The sequence below is a fragment of the Beta vulgaris genome, chromosome 6, assembly GCF_026745355.1.
Source record: "Beta vulgaris subsp. vulgaris cultivar EL10 chromosome 6, EL10.2, whole genome shotgun sequence".
Classification (NCBI taxonomy): Eukaryota; Viridiplantae; Streptophyta; class Magnoliopsida; order Caryophyllales; family Amaranthaceae; genus Beta; species Beta vulgaris.
In genome coordinates, this window is record NC_079207.1 from 38,250,190 (window position 1) to 38,272,941 (window position 22,752).

At 33.8% G+C, this 22,752-nt stretch overlaps 1 protein-coding gene and 1 long non-coding RNA gene across 2 annotated transcripts in view; one reads left to right on the forward strand and one right to left on the reverse strand.

The window, feature by feature from the left end:
* Positions 1 to 1,745: 1,745 nt before the first annotated feature.
* Positions 1,746 to 22,752, forward strand: part of LOC104908512 (multicopper oxidase LPR2) — a 39,118-nt gene continuing 18,111 nt past the window's right edge. The window contains exons 1-3 of the mRNA XM_048646193.2: positions 1,746 to 2,208; positions 10,055 to 10,595; positions 13,343 to 13,678. Of these exons, the coding sequence (XP_048502150.1) occupies positions 1,981 to 2,208; positions 10,055 to 10,595; positions 13,343 to 13,678 (1,105 nt within the window). The 5' untranslated portion in view covers positions 1,746 to 1,980. The remainder of the gene's footprint in view (positions 2,209 to 10,054; positions 10,596 to 13,342; positions 13,679 to 22,752) is intronic.
* LOC125498266 (uncharacterized) lies at positions 5,538 to 6,467 on the reverse strand. The gene is made up of 2 exons (XR_007275136.2): positions 6,111 to 6,467; positions 5,538 to 6,022 (listed from the first exon to the last, which is right to left on the reverse strand). It is a non-coding gene; the product is annotated as an uncharacterized LOC125498266 (long non-coding RNA).

The following is a 22,752-nucleotide window of genomic DNA, read 5'->3' on the forward strand; positions in this document are numbered from 1 at the left end:
CGACGGACAACGAGTGAGAGACAGCGAATAAGAGGCGGCAGCGAGTGAGAGACAGCGAGAAAGAGGCGACGACGAGTGAAAACCCAACGACGGCGAGTGAAAACTCATAAATGGCGAGTAGACCGTGAATCTCGCGGTTGGTGTTTAGTCTTGGCTGGTGGTGATTGTCGTGGGTGGTGTATGTCAGTGGAAGGTTGAGGAGAGATAAGATAGAGGCTCATGAGATATTGAGGAGAGGAGAGAGAAGATGGGGCGCAGAGAGAGGGAGGTGAGGTGCTGAGAGAGGATGGGGAGCTGAGAGAGGGAGGTGAGGAGAGAGAAGATGGGGAGCTGAGAGAGGGAGGTGAGGAGAGAGAAGATGTTGAGTGAATGGGGCGCCCGTTAGGTTTTATGAGGAGCGAATATTGGGCCAGCGTTTGGGAAGATTGGGCCAGCGACTTTAGAAAAATTTAAAAATCTGATGTGGTCCACCAAACTACATCAGATTTTAAAAAAACCGCATCTGTTTTATAATCTGAGCGATCCACAAGAGGACCGCATCAAATTGTCCTCCCAGCTTTTCATCACATTTTTAATGTTGATTTTCGGATGCAGTTTTACACAAAACTGCATCTGTTACTAAGTGACATATAAGGTTTTTTCCACTAGTGTATATTGCACAATGCAAGGTCAGATTCCTTCACGGAAGTAAAAATGGATAATGTGATGGAGGAGAAATTAAACAACAAGAGTGGGAAGCACATTCAAGAAAGGGTTTTCTCAACTCAATCAAGTGATCATTCAAGCGTAGAAGAGGAGGTTTAGGATAATGCATATATATTGGAGATGTTATCTAGAGTCAATTCTTGTTTGGCTATACAAAACAATCAACCAATTTGTGAAGAGGCTAGTACTACCTCGAGTGAGGATTTTAGTCATCCTCCTCACACAACAATGGATCCCCTCTTTTGTTTTTTAGCCAAGTCCGAGATCAAAACAAGGAGAAGGAGGTTTGATGTAAAGACACATGGATCATCCTAGATTTAGTTGAGGAATAGTAAGAGAAGTAAGAAGGTCCCGTATTTCTTCACTAACCTTGATTGGGTGATTGTAGGTGTGAAGTTAGAAGAAAATAAAAGTGTACACAACCCCTTCAACAGAAGTCTATCATCCAAATAAAAAAAGTGTGCTACTCATGTTTATAGTTCGTATAATATTAAATGCTCAAGTCGTCAGTGGTCTTGTAACAATAATTATCTTTGTGTAAGTCCTAGTAGTCTCAATGTTTGTGTTTGTGTCACCCGTAAAAAGACTAATGGTGTTAGTACTCCCTCTGTTTCAAATTATAAGGCATTTTAGCTAGAAGAATTTGTTTCAAAATATAAGGCATTCTACAATACCAATGTAAGATTAAATGCAATTTTATATTATCAAGATAAGCTTATAGGTTATTTGGTATTATCAATATAATATTTAATGTCAATTCTTATTACCCATGCAAATTTAACTAAATTCTTAATCTATGTGCAAAAACCTTAAACGACTTATATTTTGAAACGGAGGGAGTAATGAATAGCATTTAACTTTTAATGTTTGTTGTGTGTAGTTGCTGGAAAAAAAAAACAGAATAATATTCATGCAGACTTTTTCAGATTCACACCACTTTTTATAAACTCAAATCAACCAAGCCCAAAAAAAATCAAAATTCTCCCATAAAAAGAGAGGTAGACCAATCACAAATTGTAATGCATGGCTGGATGACTGTCCACTGCAGCTTCCTTTGGATACAAATTGGCATTTTCCGGAAATTTTTGCCATCTTATCTAAACCTACCCCACTTAATTACTAAATTGTCCTTAAATTGAACAACATCTGCAAAACTCGAATACTCTGTCTATCTTCACTCACTTTTGTTATTCTCTCAAACTCCGAATTCAGCACATCTCTTCCTCCACAAAGACCAAACAATTTCCCTCAAGGTTTCTCTCTCCTAACCATATAATGGGTAGAAGATGTAATTTGTGCAACATAATTGTAGTTTTAGGGGTATTTTTGGGAATTCTTGGAAGTTGTAGCACAGGAGTTAACAGTCAGATTTTATTAAGTAGCCACAAATTGAAGATGTTTGTAGATGAAATTCCCAATATACCCAAAGTATATGGGTATGAAGTTGTTGATGGAAAAGCTGTTTCTACTTCATTAACAATCGGCATGTTCCAAAAGTTTTGGGTCAGTTCATAATTCCCCTGTTTTTATCTTTGTTTTTATTATGGTGTTTTCATTTACATCTAGTTAATTACATGTTAATTGTTCTGCTGCTCCTTTAGCCTCCCTTGTTTCTAGTGTAACTTAAGCCTAAATTCGAAGTGGTATTGGTGTAGGAACATCACATACTTTGTAAGAACTCGTTGAACTGATCATTTTAGTAAAACACTGAAGTAACGTCCATGAATAAGAGGTTGAAATTCAAAAAAATAAGCGTTAAACAAGTATCCATAACAACGATTAACGCATGATTATATTATAAGTTAATAAAATAATATATAAAGTAGTTTTATTTTACGAAACGTTTTATGCCTTATGCATGCTCATTTCATGACCTGTCTGACGACTCACGGAACTATTTAGGTAATGCTAAATTTATAGACAACTTTTTCTTTGGTAAAGACTATAGGAAATTATATCATCTAAATCATTTGATATTATTCAAGATATTGTTTAGCATAGATGTGAATATCTTTGCATATCTCTCTGATTATCTTGATTCTTGTATATCTCTCCTTTTATCCCTTACCTTTGTATGATATTGCTGCTGTATTACCTTTACATCAATACAATGTCATCTCACTTTCTCAATGACTCCACATGTTTTAGATAACTTTTTTGTTTTTCTAAAACTCAAACTAAGTAAATAAAAGTTTCAATTCCATAATTTCCATTTGTGGAAACATATTGGTTCTTCATTTCTTTCGATAAAATGTAAGCATAAGACTACTATATAAAACTCAAAAACAAAGGAATGTGTACAAAAACGCAATCCACCCTTGTAAACCCGTTTAGTGTTGACTTTTGAAGATATATTTCAGTTTGCTGAATACCTTCCCCTTTGATTATCAGACGAGCAAAAAATGTTATCAGACAAAGTGAGTGAATTTGTTGGTTTGACTTTTTAGTTCACGAATCGTTACTTATTATGAAGGTAGCCGTACTAGCCGACGTAGTGCCATGGACTATGATGCTACTATTCTGTTTCAGGATACTCCATAATTGAGTAGAGTTTCTTGGACATATCGAATTCTACTTTTTTCTCATTTCGTCTGTCAAAATAATATAAACCCGAATAGGTAATTTCAATTTTCTTTTTGGAGAGGCACCACTTCTTTCGTTCTTTATATAAATGCTTTACGTTAGCAAACGATTTTCAATACTTCACGTTTATTTTTCCTCTTCAGTCCTCCACTTTTAAAACAATATATATACTTATATAGAGAGAGAGATATTTTATCTTTTATTATGTTAGTGATATGAATATGATTTCACACTTTGATAAAGTTACTCGAATAACGCTTGAACAAAAGGATAGTACTATTGATTGATTACTCTTGCTGAACTCTCAAATTGGGTTTTGATTCAATTAAGTCACTCCTGGCTTAATTAATCAAGCACTAAACTTAATTCACTCCTTAATCAAATTCAATGGTTCTTAAACACACTCAAATCACTCCTGAAATTAAGTTGTTTAAACACTAATTAATAAACACTTCTGAATATCAATTAATGGTTTGTAAGCAATTAACTCACAAAAATAAAATTTTCATACTCTTAATCTGTTTTTATTTATGATCTAAAGATGCCTTATATAGGTATTACAAATTCCTAATTATACTAGGACTAGAAAACATAAAAGATAACTAATAAACTAAAAGATAAACTAACTAACTAAGACTCCTAACTAGCTTAAAACAAGTAAAACCTATCCCAATTAGGATAGTAAACCCCTGTAAGCAAAAGACTTCTACTACTACTAGAATTCTAACTAATAGGAATCCTAATCCAATTAGGATTTGAATTTCTAACTTAACAAGAATTGATAAACTAATACTACCTCTGTTTTTATTTAGTTGCAACGTTTTGACTTTCACGCTTGCCAATGTACAACTTTAAATCATTTTATCTCTAATTGTATGTAAGTAAAAATTATAAAAATTTGATATTATGAAAGCTTACATCGAAACGAATCAAACAAGACCCCACATGACTATATTTTGTTTAACATATAAATCAATAAATGTGGTCAAATAAGAGAACATGAATAGTGCAATTTGTCAAACGTTGCAACTAAAAAAAACGGAGGTAGTATATTCCTTACGATACTAGGAGTTATAATCCTACTAGGATTAGAATTTCAAGTTCCTACTAGAAGTAGGAAACAAACAAACTCTTAACAAACTAAAAATTAAAACTCCTAAATTACATAGAATTCTAACAGATTTAGAATACTACTTAATTAACACTTCTCATACACATAAGTTATAGACTATTTGTATCTAAAATCTAATAGAGTTATGATTCGTGACAGATTCAGAATAAACCTGTATTGAGGGCGGATAAAAAAAATTGAAAACTTACGAGGGACACATTCAATTTTAGGAAGATATTTTTAAAAGAGTAAAATTTAAGTTGAATCATAATGTTTTAATACATATTTAAATTATATTTTACGGTAAGATATTTAAATAAAAAAATCAAACATAATTTGGTGATGGATTAAAGTATATCACAACTCATAAAAGTACAAACAACAATAACACAAGATGGGTCCCGTAGCCAATGGGAAACGCATAACATAATGATAATATCATGGAAAATACTTGTGCGTAGAGCTGTCAGTTTGGTTAATAAACTGTTGGTTGAACTGAACAAACTGAAAATTAAACTGAATTAAACTGAACTGGGAGTAACTGTAACTGAAATCAACTGAAAAATACTAAACTGAAACTGAAATAAACTGTAAATGAAAAACCAGAACTGAACTGCAACTGAACTGAAACAAACTGTAACTGAAAATAACTGCAAAAAACTGAAAAGTTGATCGATCAACTGAAATGAACTGAACTGAATATTTAACTGAATTAACTGAACTGATTCAAACTGAAACCGATTCAAACTGAACTTTTTTAAACTGGTTTTTTAATTGTACACAAACCATCATATTTATTTAAGTGGATCTGGAAATCAAGCAAAAACATACAGTTAAGAAAAAAAACAAAATATAAAGTCCATCATATTTATTTATTCTCCGTTCATATATAAAACGAATACCAGTTATTAATGTCATTTATGGATAAAACAAGAATTCAACTTAATCTCTAGAAACCCCAAAAAGAACAAAAACAATTAAAGAAGAAATGAGAATACTGAACAAAAATAGAACGAACCCGGAAACTAAAAAAAACAACTCCATCCATCATTTATCTTTCCCAAACAATTACTAGAGAAACCAAGAGATAAAAAATTAATCTGTAAAGAAGAGAAATAAGAAAGAAAGAAAAGGAGAGTAAGAATTGGTGATCAGATATAATTAGTTGCGGAGAAAAAATCAAACAAAAATAACAACAAGACATGTAAATCTGAACAAAAAAATTGAAAAATATAAACATGAACTCTAAGAAAACTAGAGTTATCCTGATATTTAGATCTAACACTAAGCATTACATCAAGTATATAAACAAAGTTCTTCAAGTATCAACTTTCAGCCTCTGTTCCTTGACTTCCATCTTTATCTCCCAAGCTTATCTTAGACAACACATCCCGAGCCATCTTACTAACAACAGCATACCTTGCACTATTAGTCCTCCACCAACCTAAGATATCAAACTTCTCAGAATCTTCCTTTGTATCTTCTTCTAAGTACCTATCAATGATTATTTTGCCTCTTCTTTGTCTTCACACTGAATGTTTTGTGTTCCTGGGGTGCAGTAGAAAGATCTGGAATTTCGTCCAGATCAATGTGAACAGAATGAGATGTTTGAGCATTTGACATCTGAATCAATTATCAATGTCCAAAAATTAGATTGAAAGTTTAAATTAAAGTAAAATATTATGAATAAGAAGTTGAAGTAGATGCATACCGTGAATCGTGATCGAAGTTGAAACTTCGAAGGAAACACTAAGCAGAGACTCAAAGAGACTAAGAATCTGTGAGAGAAAATAGAGAGAAAATGAAAGAGTGAGGAGTTAAGTGACAGAGAGTGTTATGCGGCTAGTACTGTATTAAGGAAGTACTCAATACTAGGACTAATGAACTAGGGTTATTGGCTTTATTGCCTTACTGAGAATCAATGAGTCAAGTTTTTTAACAATGGCGCCAAAATAGTAAAGTGGGTTTTTGCCTTTTCACTTTTACCTTTCAAGTTTTGGAGCCAAATGAAATTTTGTAGCGCCAAGTGAAATTATGTAGCGCGAAGTGAAATTATGTAGCGCCAACTGCCAAGTGAAGTACATAAAGATGGAAGATTAGAAACTCTAAAATTTTAAAAATAGTATTAATTTTTTTAATATATATATATATTAAATATATAGTATATATAATTTTTTTTTGGATTGGACTGGACTTATTGGACTCCAAAGGGGTGAGTCCAAATCCAGTCCGAAAATAGTTGGGCTCAAAAATTTGAGTCCGAGTCCAGTCCAAAAACTTTTCAGTCCAATCCAGTCCGACAAGTTTGGACTGGACTTGATTGGACTCTGGACTTTTCGCAATCCGCTTACACCCCTAGACCTTAGCTTATAGTATACTACATATACGAATTTTCACTTTTCATTCAGTATCTTACTAATAAGCAATAAGGTTTACTACGACATACTCCCTCCATTTCATATTAATCTACACACTTTGACATTTTACACTATTCACAAATTACACTTTGACCCTCGTTTGTGATTTATACGTGAATAAAAACATAGTCATGTGGGATCTTGTTAGATTCGTCTTAGTATGTATTTCATTAAAATGTAATTTTTATAATTTTTACTAATACAAAACTAAAGATATATGTCTCCAAAGTTTTACATTGGCATGCGTGAAAAGTGTAAGTGTGTAGATTAAAATGAAACGGAGGGAGTAGTAACAATAATTAACTACTTGTTTCAATTCAATTAGATGATTTGGGTTTCAAAATGAACTTAACTTAAAGACGATTACCTTAGATAGAGTATTGTTATCTTCTATTAAGTTAATTAATTAACTTACATTGATACATTTGTTGATATTATCAAATATCCATTATCGTAAACGAACTTACGCCATCTTGAATTAGCTAATCGACTTACATTGATACATCGATCTAATCCAATATTAACTTGTTTCAATTCAATTAGATGATTTGGGTTTCGAAATGAATTTAACTTAAAGACGATTACCTTAGATAGAGTATTGTTATCTTCTATTAAGTTAATTAATTAACGTACATTAATACATTTGTTGATATTATCCAATATCCATTATCTTAAACGAACTTACGCCATATTGAATTAGCTAATCGACTTACATCGATACATCGATCTAATCCAATATTAACTTGTTTCAATTCAATTAGATGATTTGGGTTATGAAATGAATTTAACTTAAAGACGATTACCTTAGATAGAGTATTGTTATCTTCTATTAAGTTAATTAATTAATTTACATTGATACATTTGTTGATATTATCCATTATCTTTAACGAACTTACGCCATCTTGAATTAGCTAATCGACTTACATCGATACATCGATCTAATCCAAAATTAATTTGTTTCAATTCAAATTAGATGTTTTGATATGAATTTAACTTAGAGACGATTAACTCAAATGAAGCATTGTTATATTGAACCAATCTACTGAGTTATACTGTTCTACATCTGTTGCAACTGAATTAGATGTTTTCGGTTCCGAAATGAATTCAACTTAAAGATGATTAATTTAAGTAGAATACTATTATTATCTTGAAATAAACTTAGGGTACTGTTTAAATAGATGTTTTGAGTTTCAATATGAATTTAACGTATAGAAGATTAACTTAAATGAAGTACTGTTATATTAACCAATCTACTGAGTTACATCATTCTACATTTGTTGTAACTGAATTAGATGGTTTCGGTTCCAAATTGAACTCAACTTAAAGATGATTAACTTAAGTAGAGTACTGTTATTATATTGAATTAGTTTATAGACTTACATTGATACACTCATTCCAATAACAACATGTTTCAATTTAAGTGAACGTTTTGAGTTTCAATTACTTTATCGACTTACATTGATACATTCATCTAATCTAATATCAATTGTAATTTCTTTTAGTTTGGCTAAGATACGTGAGTTTCAAATTGAATATAACTCGTTAACGATTAACTTAAATGAAGTATTGTTATCTTGATTTCACTTATCGATTCACATAGATAGCTTGAGCTAATCCATAATCAACTTATTTTACGTCGATTATAGGCTTTCAATTTTCAAATACATAGAGCTTAATGACTTATATAGATATATTACTCCATTGAACTAATACACTAAAAGTAAGACATTAATATAATCAACTTTTTTAAAACTTATAACTCGTCTTTTGAGGAAGTTTATAATAATTTATATTGATATGAGACATCCTTTTTAAACCAAATATGATATGATTTACATACAACTAAAAGTTTGAATACCGACTTACATAGATTTGTCTTATTCAAAATCATATATATGTCAGTAATAAAGTACACTTTTACCAATGTCACTTTCATTCACGTTTTTATGAAGTACAACTGTTTTTTGAGACAATTGTGGAAGTGTCGACAACACTTATTTGTTGCATTAATTTTTAACCGGATCCGAAAAAACACTTGGCCAAAATCGACACAAAGCTCAATTTTTCCCGAACAAATACAAGAGTGTGATTAACTTCTACCCGAACCGATGCGATTATCGTCGAAGTTATGTGGTTTTCGTTAATAACTGAAATAAACCGAAACGAAACTGAAAATAACCGCAACAAATTTTAACTGCTATGGATTCAACCGTTGGTTGGTTTATCTGTTTGGTTAAAACTGATTTAAACTGCAACTGAACTGAACTGAAAATGGAAAGGGAAAAAACTGAATTAAACTGAACTGAAAAGTTTGTTAACTGAACTGAACTGAACTGTTAATTATTTCAACTGATACAAACTGAACTGATATCAACTGAACTGTTTGGTTATAACCATAACTGAACTGTTGAACTGAATTGACACCTCTACTTGTGCGAGTACAACCTATTAGTCTATGCGGGCCATGCAGAATTTAATACACCGGGTATCCACATAAGATCGTTATATATCATTGCTTAACTGGATTTCTGATGACTTAAAGGCTTCTTGTATGTTCAGACGCTCACTCTCCACAAATTTTAATTTGAAGATGGATAAATCACTAGTATCGAATTTAAATTTGAAAAATTATGTTTCAAATTAACTGTTGTGCTAACTTTGAAATTTTAAGAAAATGATATTACCTAGCTCGAGAATAGTTGTCCCAGTCTTTCAAACTCTTATAAGTGTCATGAAACTTCTATCCATCTTTTCATTACTTATTCTATTACATGCGTAAGATATATTTGAAAATCAGTAATAAATTGTCGAAATTGAATAATACCTTTAACAATATTTTATAAGAAAAATACATATTTATGTGACTATTAGTTCAATGCAAGAGTGAATTTTTTTTATATGACACTTATATGTATTGTGTCATTCAATCTTATTGGCTAATGTTAATAACGATTCTTTACTTATTTACTGTTTCAAGATATAAAGTTAATTTAAATCTAATGATGTGAGCTAACAATACTGATGACATAAATAATAGTAAAAAAGTGGGATAAAAGAATTGGTCATAGACTCTCCACAAGAGTATGTTTAAATGTCAACACATTTATAAATGTTATGCCATACTTTTGAGTTTTGGTCTTCTACACTGCTACTACATTGTCTTTTTTTTAGGACATTGTATTTGAAATTGTTTAAAGTTATGTTGCTAATCTTGAAAAGATAAATCCATGAATTACAGAAATTTCATAGAGACCTGCCACCAAGTCCAGTGTTTGCCTATGGTACATCCAAGAAGATGGCAACAATACCAGGGCCAACAATAGAGGCCCTCCACGGCATAGACACGTACATAAGATGGCAAAATCATCTGCCTAAGAAGCATATCCTTCCATGGGATCGAACAATACCAACGGCGATCCCTCGAGATGAGGAGGGGGTTCCGACGGTGGTGCACCTTCACGGTGGGATCGATGAGCCTGAAAGTGACGGTCATGGACATGCTTGGTTTACCAAAGGGTTTAAAGAAAGAGGGTCATGTTGGAGTAAGAAAACGTACCATTATCATAATCAACAGCATGCAGGAAATATGTGGTACCATGATCATGCTATGGGGTTGACTAGGGCTAATCTTTTGGCTGGCTTGATTGGCTCTTATATTATACGTCACCCACAAGTTGAGGACCCGCTTCGATTGCCTTCTGGAGATGAATTTGATAGGGTTTTCGTTGTTTGTGACAGAGATTTCCACAAAAATGGATCCATTTTTATGAATAGCACTGGTAAGTCACACCATTTATTTCATCTTATCATCTTTTTCTATTTCTCATTCTTTTTTATAAATATGTTCTTTGCGTAATCAACATTTTAAATACAAATTAAATATCAGTAGTCTCTACAGACTACAGTTTACCGATCATAAAATATATCATAAAATACAAATTCATATTGTGTTTTTTTGTTTTCCTTGGACTTTTTTTAATTTTAATTATTGTGTAATTGAATAACATTATAAAAACAAAAAAAGAAGTTATGAAAATAAAAATTAGACGCTTAGTGCTTTTGCGAAAAGGAATTTTGTTTCTTTTTTTTTTGTTTCTTAAACATGGGGCAACCTTATTTACTGGTGGCCAATAAGTCTTGCTTTTTATTTATTTATAAGATTTAGATCATACAAATGCAGCTCCCCTTCGCCTTTTGGACTTTTCTCGGTGTTTCTATGAGTGCCTAATGTGCATTAACTATTAAATACAAGGTGGTAAACCTCCTCCCACTTAGGATTTGGATCACTTTAAGAAAAGTAGTACAATTAATTAGTTCAAGGAGAGCTTGACTGTTTGGAAACATGTTCCATCAAGATAAAGGTCTTGTTTTCTCGATTGCTTTTCACAGTCCATAGACCATGTATTTCCATTAAAAGGCTCTTTTGTTAAAATTGCTTAGATTTATTAACTTTTAATATATATATACTTTTCTCAGTTTTGCTCCAATTTATTCACTTTAGTTTAGGGGGTAACATCAAGACGTTAATACAAAAGTATGAGAAGCAAAAATGAAAAAGATGAAGAGAAACTAAAAAGTGAGAAAGAAAAAATAAAAAGTAAATAAAATATTAAAAAGTAGATTATTGTATGGATGAAAAAATACAATAAAGAAGATTAGACATTTACTAAAAATATATAAAATAACAATGTATAGTAAAAAAAAAAAAAAAAAAAGACCAAAAATAAAAGTGTACAAACTAAGGACAACAAAGGGAGCATATCTTAGAAAATTGAAAGGCCAATTTGATAATGTTATACTTATGGACCTATGTTGTTGGGCCACTTGTTTCATGTAATGACCCGACCTAGTACTTTTTTTGTATTTTTTTTTTGTAACATAAATATGTGAAACAAGGTGTAATAAAGGTGGCCTTTTCTGCCCAAATAGTTGTTATGTGGTGTACTTTATCTGTTTTTTAATACTTCAATTCCTTTGTTCTGTTTTAAATGAAACGTTTGCTTTTTCACGCAAACCAATACACTTTTTTAATCATTAATATCTTTAGTTGTACACAGATAAAAAATCAAAAAAAAGTTACAATTTGATAGTAGGTATCAAGATCGACGAATCTAACAAGATCTCACTTGACTATGTTTTTCTTTATATAATGGTGAAATTGGAATCAAAATTGATCAATGAATAATGTCATTTCACCCAATGTTTCATTTAAAACAGAGGATGAAGTAGGTATATTATTATATTATCTTTATATTATCATGATACTAACTTTAACAATATTAAATTACTAACGTGTAAAGTGTAATGTCATTATTATAATTATTATTGGGTTTAATAACTATATATTGCAAAATATTGTTTTATTAACTTTTAATATAAACATTAAAAATATAAATGGTCAAGTTGATAGTTGACCAGTGTACCCATTCAATATGATGCATTTGTTAAACAAAAGAGGAAGTATGTCTATAATGTGGTAATCGTTACTTTTTTTAAGTAACCGTTAGCGATCGGATGTTAGTTGTTAAAAGAGAGATGTTAAAATAGTTTTCAAAAATAAATAATGTGCAAATCTAATATTAATCTATATATGCATACTTTGCGTATCAAGTATCAATAATGATATTTCAGTTCTTGTTATTAGTTGTTATATTATCACTACGATCCTCCAAGTAATAACAACTATTACTTTAAAACACTTACACATACTCATCAACAAATAAGAAGTGGCACAGAAGTGAAATAAATATATGGGAAGAATTAAGTAAAACTATTCAACCTTTAGAAGTTAGTTGGAACGCTACCTCCATCTCAAACCACTATTTAAAAAGATGGATTATTACTAAAGATTCCCGTACAATCAATGTTGTTAAAATCGAGATTCTAGTTTGAATCGAAAACAACCTTTAGAATCGAATCGTAAAATTGAATCGTAGAATTGTAAGATTCTACAAACATGTATAATCAAGATATTGCACTCAATATTCATTGAATATGCTAAAATTATAAGTTAAAAGACCTAAAAATTGGAAAAAATAGTTGTTTACCCACTATATTGGCAATAGCTAATAATATATATCTCTTATTTTCTTTTTTAGGATGATTCTAACTTGCGAGATTTTCGCTAGTCAACAGAAATGTATCGTCTAGAATCGCGAATCGAATCGACTACGATATTTTGAATCGTAAAATCGTAAGATTTTAAGATTTGAATCCCGATTTTAATAACTTTGCGTACAATAATTTCCATTATACATTCAGGGTGCACGATGGACATGGTACACCAAAAATAAAAAAAATTTCCTCATCGTTCATTTGAAAACTCCCATCAACAACATTCGCACAAAGAGATTTTCAAATGAGAAAAGATAACAGTGGGTGTACCATGCAAATGATACACACGGATATACAAAAATTGCACGCACTTAAATAAAATAGTGTAGTATAGATTTGCATGGTTATTTCCTCTACTAATATAATCATAATATATATAAAGCTTAGAAATGATTTGGTGAACTGTGAACAGGAAACAACCCAGACATACATCCAGAATGGCAACCTGAATATTTCGGGAATGTAATAGTAGTAAACGGGAAAGCATGGCCATACATGGTAGTCTCACGTCGGAAATATCGGTTTCGAATAATCAACACCAGCAACGCACGCTTTTTCAGATTCTACTTGAGCAATGGCCTCCCATTCATTAATATAGGATCTGATTCAGCCTATCTTGATCGCCCCACTACAAGTAAACACACGCTCGTGGCTCCCTCTGAGATCGCTGATGTTGTTATCGACTTTTCTAAATCCAAATCCAGTATTGCTATGCTTTCTAATGACGCAGCATACCCTTTTCCATCAGGTAATAATCATCTTTTTATTAATGATGCATGTTTTCCACTAACCTACTTCATTATATTAGTCTAATCTTGTTTTAAGTGGACATTGTTATGCTTTTCACCACTTTGTCTGTGGTTTTCCTTAGTGCTTTATTGGTTTAGTTAATCATAGCTTGTCTGACTCTATCCCACCATCTTATTGATACTAAGGTATATGCATGCACTTGGGTACAAGGTGCGTGCTCCATGCCACACTAATCTAAAACAATTAATGCACATTTGGTTCAATTTTTTTACTCTAAGAAACATAATCAAATACCTAATTTTTTTTGTTTGGTTCAACATTTTCTCAATCCAATAACCACTATTTGATGATAATATATTCCCTTTATTACTTTTCATTTTCCCTCAAGTAACAAAATCCATTTGTTGGTATTAATAATTGTTTCTTTCCCTTTTCTCTCCGAAATTTGAACAAACAACTTGATAAAGGTAACAAGTTTTTAAACCATTCCACCCATCTACTTGATTTCATTACCTTTCAATTCCATAACTTCAACCAAACATACTCTTCTTAATTAGTTGTGATGCATATTGATTAAAACACCAAGAGCATTCAAGTTAAGAAAGAACAAAGAAAAAGAACAAGTATCAAACCGGTTCGAATAGTTCGAACAACCACCAACTTTCCACTAACCAAAGTACCACCAATCAAGACCAAACTATAACAATGAGCTTCTAGTTTGAGTCTACTTTGTGATTCAATCACCAAATCAACGTTTAGATGAAGGAATTAGCAAAGGTTTGATAAATGGTCAAAACTGACTGAGAGAAACACTTAGCACACAGCTTAGTATTTTGGGCATAAAAGTTTCACTTTCAATTCAATTGATCTAATTCCAAAAGGATTACAAAGTAAACTTATATATCTACAACATGTCCAAAATTCAGCTCATTTGGACGTCATTTGCTATGCCAACTAGGACAATAAAGTAAGAGAAACAAAAACTAAAACTGTTACGGCACACTTCTAATGATTAGCTAAATTACCCTATAGGACGAGGGAAAACAGAAAAACTACCAATTGGATATTAAAATACATATCTTAAAGTAAATATCCTCAAAAGCTCAAGCCAATTGGAGAAGGAATGATCATTGCCCAAACAGAAGAAAATGAATGCTGGAACGTGTAACTGGGCAGTTGCTTTCCTTGCCATGAAGTCTCTCTTCTCATTTGTTAGGCTTCTTTTGCCCATGTGAACTTCACATGGTCTTCTACACTTCCTTAAGTCTTTAATAAGCTTGAGGTGGCTGAAAATGCAGCAAAAACATCTCCTAAGCTTGACAATCGGATTACAAGAAGATAACTAGCTTAGCTTTAAACATGATTAGCTTAACTTAAACATGTAATTAGGCTATTAATACCTACTAAACTTGATTACAATACTAATGATGATTAAGGTATTATTAGTATAATTAATCTTGCTTAAAGAGAATTACAAAAGATTAACCTAATTAAGATGCTTAAGTAGAGTTTTAGGAAAACCGAGCTAGTTAAGCTTATTACACCTTGATTAGGACAATTTAAGCCCTTAAAGACCTTAATAATCCTCAATATTAACCAAACCCAGAAATTAAACAAACTTATGATTAATTTCAAGATCAGGTCAAATGCATATGCTTCATTCTCCCCTTCTTGAAGTAAGATTCGTCCTCGAATCTTGTTCTCTTTTTCACCTGAAACATGAAATTTATTGTTAGTGCACTCCCCTTCTTGAATTCTTTCTTGGTTTTTCTTTTTTTTCAGTCTTTTCTTTTATTGGTATAAGGTTTGCACTCAAATTGTTTTCATGTAGCTCACTATTTTCAGTGGATTTTGGTTTCAAAATGAATGGTTCAAGTGTAATGGATTGAAGGTTTGTTTTAGGCTATAAGTGTTTTCATAACCATCATGTTGCACCGCCTATCATACATCCAAGGCCTTCCTAATAAGATTTCACAGCCTCCATGGGTAACACATCACAAAGCACTTTATCTTCATAATAGCTGCCAAAAGAAAAACAAATTAGTGGTTGGTTAGAAATTTCAATTGAAGTTTCATGATTAACCCATTGAAGAAGGTAGGGTTTTGGATGCTGGATCAATGGAAGCTTCATTTCCTTAACCATGTTTAAGGACACTAGATTGGCGCAACTCCCACTATATATCACAAGTGAACATTTCTTGCTTTCCACTTCACAACTTGTCTTGAAAATCTGCTCCCTTTTCGTGAGGCCTTTGGAGCACCCCTCTTCATGGAGTAATCTTCTTGTTATGAGTAATGGACCTTCTTGGATTGGTTCAATCACCACTTCTTCCCCCTGCTCCTCTTCTTTGTTGCTTGGATGCTTCTTCTTCTATGGCTTGAATGTCTACAAGAGTCATGACTCTCTTGTTAGGACATTTTGTTGCATAATGGCCATACCTTGGCATTTGTAGCACTTGACATCCTCCTTCTTTGTGAGTTCTTTGCTTGTTTTCGGCCTTTGATTCATCTTGTGGAGTGTAAGATAAGTCTTCCTCCTTGTTATCTCTCCACGCCATCTTTCTCTTCTCCTTTAAATGTTTCTCCACTTTTAAGGCAAACTTGAAGAGTTCATCTAAGGTAGAATAAGGTTGCAATTCCACCTTCCTCCTAATGTCTTTTTCTAATCCTCCTAGAAAACGTGACATGGTTTGCTCCTCCCTCTCTTGTACATCAAGTTTCATCATCAGTTTCTCAAATTCATGAATGTAATGTTCAACTCCCTTATGATCTTGAGACAAATCAGCTAGTTGGTTATATAAATCAAGAGTATAAGTGGAAGGTAAAAACTTCTCTTTCATCTTCTTCTTAAGTTTTAACCAACTCTTGATTTTAGGCTTATGTTTTCTAGTTCTAGCTAAAACAACATTCTCCCACCAAAGGGATGCATACCCCTTTAGCTTAGCTACAACAACTTTAAAAGCCTTAGCATCATCATACTCCTTAAGTTCAAAGATCCTATCACACCTTGCAACCCACTCCAAGTAAACATCTGGATTAAGGTTTCCATCAAACTCAGGAACTTCTAACTTAATGTCTCTAAAATCATCTGTTTTTCGTGGCCTTCTCCTATTCCTTGAAGACTCAGAGACAACCTCCTCACCACTATCATAGGATACACCTTCATCCTCCACATCTTCTCTCCTTAATGGTCCTCTAAACCCTTCTCTCACAACTGCCATCAAATTAGCCATTTGCTCACTCAAAGTGGCTATTTGATTCTCCACTCTAACCAATCTAGCTTCACTCATGTTCATACCTCTTCTAAACTGATTTTCTTCACCTACACTCATGATTGATTCAACCTCAATGAAAGTTAGGCTAGAAAGAAAGAAAAGAAGTGTGTTTGGGCTTAGAATAGGTTCGGTTTTGGGGGGGATTGTGTTTGGGTTTAAGGAGTGTTTTGAGTGTGTTTATGGGATGAATTTGAATGCTCTTAATCAACCTACAGCTCTGATACCAAATGATGCATATTGATTAAGATAACAAGAGCATTCAAAATAAGAAAGAACAAAGAAAAAGAACAAGTATCAAACCGGTTCGAATAGTTCGAACAACCACCAACTTTCCACTAACCAAAGTACCACCAATCAAGACCAAACTATAACAATGAGATTCTAGTTTGAGTCTACTTTGTGATTCAATCACCAAATCAACGTTTAGATGAAGGAATTAGCAAAGGTTTGATAAATGGTCAAAACTGACCGAGAGAAACACTTAGCACACAGCTTAGTATTTTGGGCATACAAGTTTCACTTTCAATTCAATTGATCTAATTCCAAAAGGATTACAAAGTAAACTTATATGGCTACAACATGTCCAAAATTCAGCTCATTTGGACGTCATTTGCTATGCCAACTAGGACAATAAAATAAGAGAAACAAAAACTAAAACTGTTACAGCACACTTCTAATGATTAGCTAAATTACCCTATAGGACGAGGGAAAACAGAAAAACTACCAATTGGATATTAAAATACATATCTTAAAGTAAATATCCTCAAAAGCTCAAACCAATTGGAGAAGGAATGATCATTGCCCAAAACAGAAGAAAATGAAGCTGCTGGAACGTGTAAACTGGGCAGGTTGCTTTCCTTGCCATGAAGTACTCTCTTCTCATTTGTTATGGCTTCTTTTGCCCATGTGAACGTCACATGGTCTTCTACACTCCCCTAAGTCTTTCCATAAGCTGGAGGTGGCTTGAAATGGCAGCAAAAACATCTCCCTAAGCTTGATCAATTTCGGATTACATAGAAGATAGCTAGCTTAGCTTTAAAACATGATTAGCTTAACTTAAACATGTAATTAGGCTAGTTAATCACCTACTAAACTTGATTATCAATACCTAATGATGATTAAGGTATCATTAGTACTAATTAATCTTGCTTAAAAGGAGATTAGCAAAAGATTAACCTAATTAAGATGCTTAAGTAGAGTTTTAGGGAAAACCGAGCTAGTTAAGCTTATTACCACCTTGATTAGAGCAAATTAAGCCCTTAAAGATCTTAATAATCCTCAATATTAACCAAACCCAGAAATTAAAAAAACTTATGATTAATTTGGAGATCAAGTCAGATGCATATGCTTCAAGTTGTCAAACTAAGTCGTAAATTTTCTTTAGTAGCTAGTTGATAGCAGTTAATTGGCTATCAAAAGTTAGCTATTAGTATAATTTTTAATACTATTGATATTCAGAAAAACTAGTGGTTGGATTTTTTTTAAAAAAACAATATATTCTACATTAAAATATACTCCAAACACACGCCACCACTATCTCAAAAAGCTGATTCAGTTATATATATATATATATATATATATATATATAAAGGCTACTTCACCACACATTAGACATTACTTTTAACATTTTGCTAACTTACTACTTGAAAGACTGCTACAATTAGGGGGTGTTTAAAAGACCCGACCTGCTAGAAAAAGGGCGGGTATATTTTAAAAAAAATATATAATTTTGACATGTCGCGTATCTGACCCGGTAAAAGCGAGTCGGATCATGGGCCGTTTATTTTTGTCAACCGTGTACCCTGTCCCAAAACGTTTATTATTGTCAACCAGCTACCCAATACCTGAGAAAAGCGGGTCGCCTACACTGCACGCCCTACGACTACATATATAGTATTATTTTCATGTGTCTATTAAACATTTTGGGACCCGTACTTAATTATATATATATATATATATATATATATATATAATGAATTGATAAGAAGAATTTCCCTATAGGACTGAAACCTCGCACGGACCAACCCAACCTGGTTTAGTGGGCTAGACACCTCAGAGTAAGAGGGGAGGATAAGGAAATCCTTATCCTTAAAGTTCTCCAAGTGGGAATTGAAACCCCCCCCCCCACCACCTTGAATTGGGAAGACACAATATCAACCACTCGACAAGCTTAGTTTGGTGTACTAACTTATGTTTTTTTTTTGTAAAGAGGTACATGGAGGGACTAGTGAATCCCTATCTCAGAGAGAAATCACTAGACACCTAATCTAGTGGAATCGCTATCTCAGGGAGAGACCACTAGAAATTAAAGTACAAAGAAAAGAAAAAAAAAACAAAAAACAAAAAAACCTAGATCTAGCTCCACAAGGAGGCAGTACAAAGATCGGTGGCAAGAGCCAAAGACGTGGCTTCAATTCTTCGAGATTCACACAAGTGGGTGGTGGACCATCCCAGTGACAAAGGGAGCAGATTCGACGAAGAAAACGCTCGTCAATGGTGGAGGAGCTTCACCGATAGTGGCTGGGGGTGTAGTCGATGAAGAACCAACGACTAGAGCAACACTCGTCCTCTTGGCGGCGAGATCGCCCTGCCGACGAAGTGAGAGAATCGAAAATTTCCAGATCTGAAAAATTTTAGCTTGACAAAAAGAACTTGAGATGGGGTGCCAAGAGTTTACGGTTTATGGTGCGACACCCTCAACCACCACCTCGACACCGACAAGAGAAGCGACGATGTGGTGAGCTGATGGTCCCTTGACGAAGGAGGCGAAGCTCCGGAGATCGGGGTGGAGATGGTTGAGAAGGAGACTGATGGCGTTGGAAGGATTTTGAGAGAGGCGGTGAAAACGTTTTCTAGAGAAGTCTAGAGAGAAGGGAAAGCCCTTCTCTCTAGATTTCTCATAGCCACTAATGCCTTGAATGTACTAACTTAAGTATATTAGGTCTAAAAATAAAAAAACTACTATATAGAAATGAACAATTTAAAAGAATATATTTCTTAAGATGATCATATCAAGATTGCAATTAGTTGTACATAATTATAATTGTATAAGATCTGCAATAGATAGAGAACGAATTTGGAGTTGATCAGTTTGTTAATTTTTTTTCTCTACAATTTATCACGGGGGTGGAACGTGGAAGTCAGCTTGACAACTTTGCATCCTTACTATAATAACTGTTTTGAACATCAAAAAGCTACGCAAATAGCTGAATAAATAAAGTGGTGCCTAGTGGCATACACGCAGCAAACACAACCGAGAAGAACGAATGGGTCGATAAGAAAAGGCTCATTGGACCTTTTCAGGAAGCTAACTCTTGGAGAGGCATTTGCTTAATTTCTAACAAGAGTAGAAAATATTACTTTTTGGGCATAAGCTGGTAGATATCAATGCACTTACGTAATCAGGATTATTGAAAGAGATTTATTGCTTGCCATTTCATTCCAATCAACAGTTTAAATACAAGATTACAAGAGAATATGATGGCTATAATTACGGAAACTAATTAGCTATAAGTTAGGAACTAAATATATACTTTATTTACAACTAAGGTATATACAATAAATCAGAATATATGAATCATATATTCTAACACACCCCCGTAGTTGTAGCGGACGGCTCACAGACGCTAAGGCTGTCCCGAAAACCATCAAATAATACGCATGGAATACATTTTGTAATAATATCAGCAAGCTGATAACAACAGGGCACATGAAGAACCCATACTTCGCCTTTAGCAACTTTTTTGCGAACAAAGTGAATGTCCATATAAACGTGTTTAGTACGTTGATGTTGCACCGAATTACCGGACAAATAAATGGCAATGACATTGTCACAGTATACCAAGGTAGCACGATGAGGAAAATGCAATTCAAGTAATAAGTTCCCGAGCCAACAAGTTTCAGAGACTACATTAGCAACGCACAATGAGGAAAATGGAGCGTTTGGTGTCCGAACACCCTCTCCAATCAGCATCAATATAAGAAATGAGCTTACTAATGGAGGATTTGTATAAGTGTAGGTCGTAGGAAAAAGTACGCTGCAAATAGCGTAAAATACGCTTAAGAGGTGTCATATGCTCATTGCGTGGATCATGCATGTGAAGGCAGACATGTTGCACTGCGTAAGAGATATCAAGCTGACTGAAAGTAAGATATTGCAGAGCACCAGCAAGACTGCGATACTTAGTTGAATCCTCATAAGAAGAGTCTTGAGTTGCACTAAGTTTTTGTTTAGTGTCAACATGAGTGTGGCAAGGACTGCAGTTAGTCATGCCAACTCGGGCCATCATGTCCTCAACATATTGTTTATCAGACAAAAACATACCAATAGCATTGCGAGTCACAACAATCCCCAAAAACAAACTCAAAGGATCTAGATCCTTCACAGCAAATTCGGTACCCAAAAGATCCATAAAATGTTTTCGTAAGCAATCAGATGAAGCTATAAGAATGATATCATCAATATAGAACAAAATATATGCAATATCGGACCCTTGTCTGTACATAAACAATGAGTGATCAGATTTAGTATGAGAGAAAAAATGGTGGCTTACAAAGTCTGCAAACCGCCAATATCAGGCCTGAGGAGCATATTTAATTTAAGGCCATAAAGAGATTTCTTTAGTAAACACACATGATCAGGGCGATTTTTATCGCGAACCCCATGAGCTGATGCATATAAACTGTTTCATTGAGATAGCCATGTAAGAAACATTCTTGACATCCAATTGATGAGAGGCCAAAAGTTAGAGAGAGTAATGTTGAGAACAACACGAATAGTTGTTTGTTTGACAACAGTACTTAAAGTCTCATCATAATCAATACCTTACTACTACAAGCCGAGATTTATGCCTCTTTAATGAACCATCAAAATTTCTCTTATGATGAAAAATCCACATAGATCTTATAACATTCACATCCCGAGGTCTAGGTACTAATTCCCATGCATCATTAGAAATTAAAGCATTAAATTCATCTTAAACTTTTCCAATTTGGATCACGAATAGCACTAAGTGGATCCTTGGGTAGAGGAGAGATGTTAGGGGTAGTCCTAGCCTGATGTTGAAGTTCGAAAAGTATTTGGACTTGGGTTACACAATGCCATTTTTTGTGCGAGTGGTCATGAGATGGGATGGATGAATAATGGGTTGAGGTGGGTTGGTTGGCTAGGCTAAGTGAGGAGTATGTGGGCTGGGATATATAATTGGCCCATACATATGTGGATTGTGGACCGGACTGTTGTGAGGAGGAAAGGTGAGGTGTGTCAAGAAGTGAAGAAGAGGGAGGGGATTGTGGGCCTAGAAGTGGCGCAAGCCCACGTATACCAACAAACCATGTACTCCCATTGTTGCACGTGGGTCTGCTGCTACACATGGGCCTGCACCACTTCTCGACCCACAATCCCCTCCCTCTTCTTCTCTTCTTGACACGCCTCACCTTTCTTCCTCATCGCAGTCCGGTCCACATATGTCTGGGCCTATTATATCTCCCTGCCTAGATACTTCTTACACAGCCGAGACGACTAGTCCTCCTCAACCAAATATTCAGCCCTCCTATCCATCCCATGACTACTTGTGCGAAAAATGGCATTGTGCGACCTAACTACCTATAACCTTCTCATACCCACGTTGTGACACACCATCACCATTATTCTTGAGTAAAACTAGAATCTAGGGAGTCTTGACCGGAGGATCATCAAAACAATCAAATTTCTTTAGCACATTCTCCGTATAATGAGATTAAGACAATGAATAGTCCTGGGGAGTTTTAACAACCTTAACCCCTAATATCACATCAG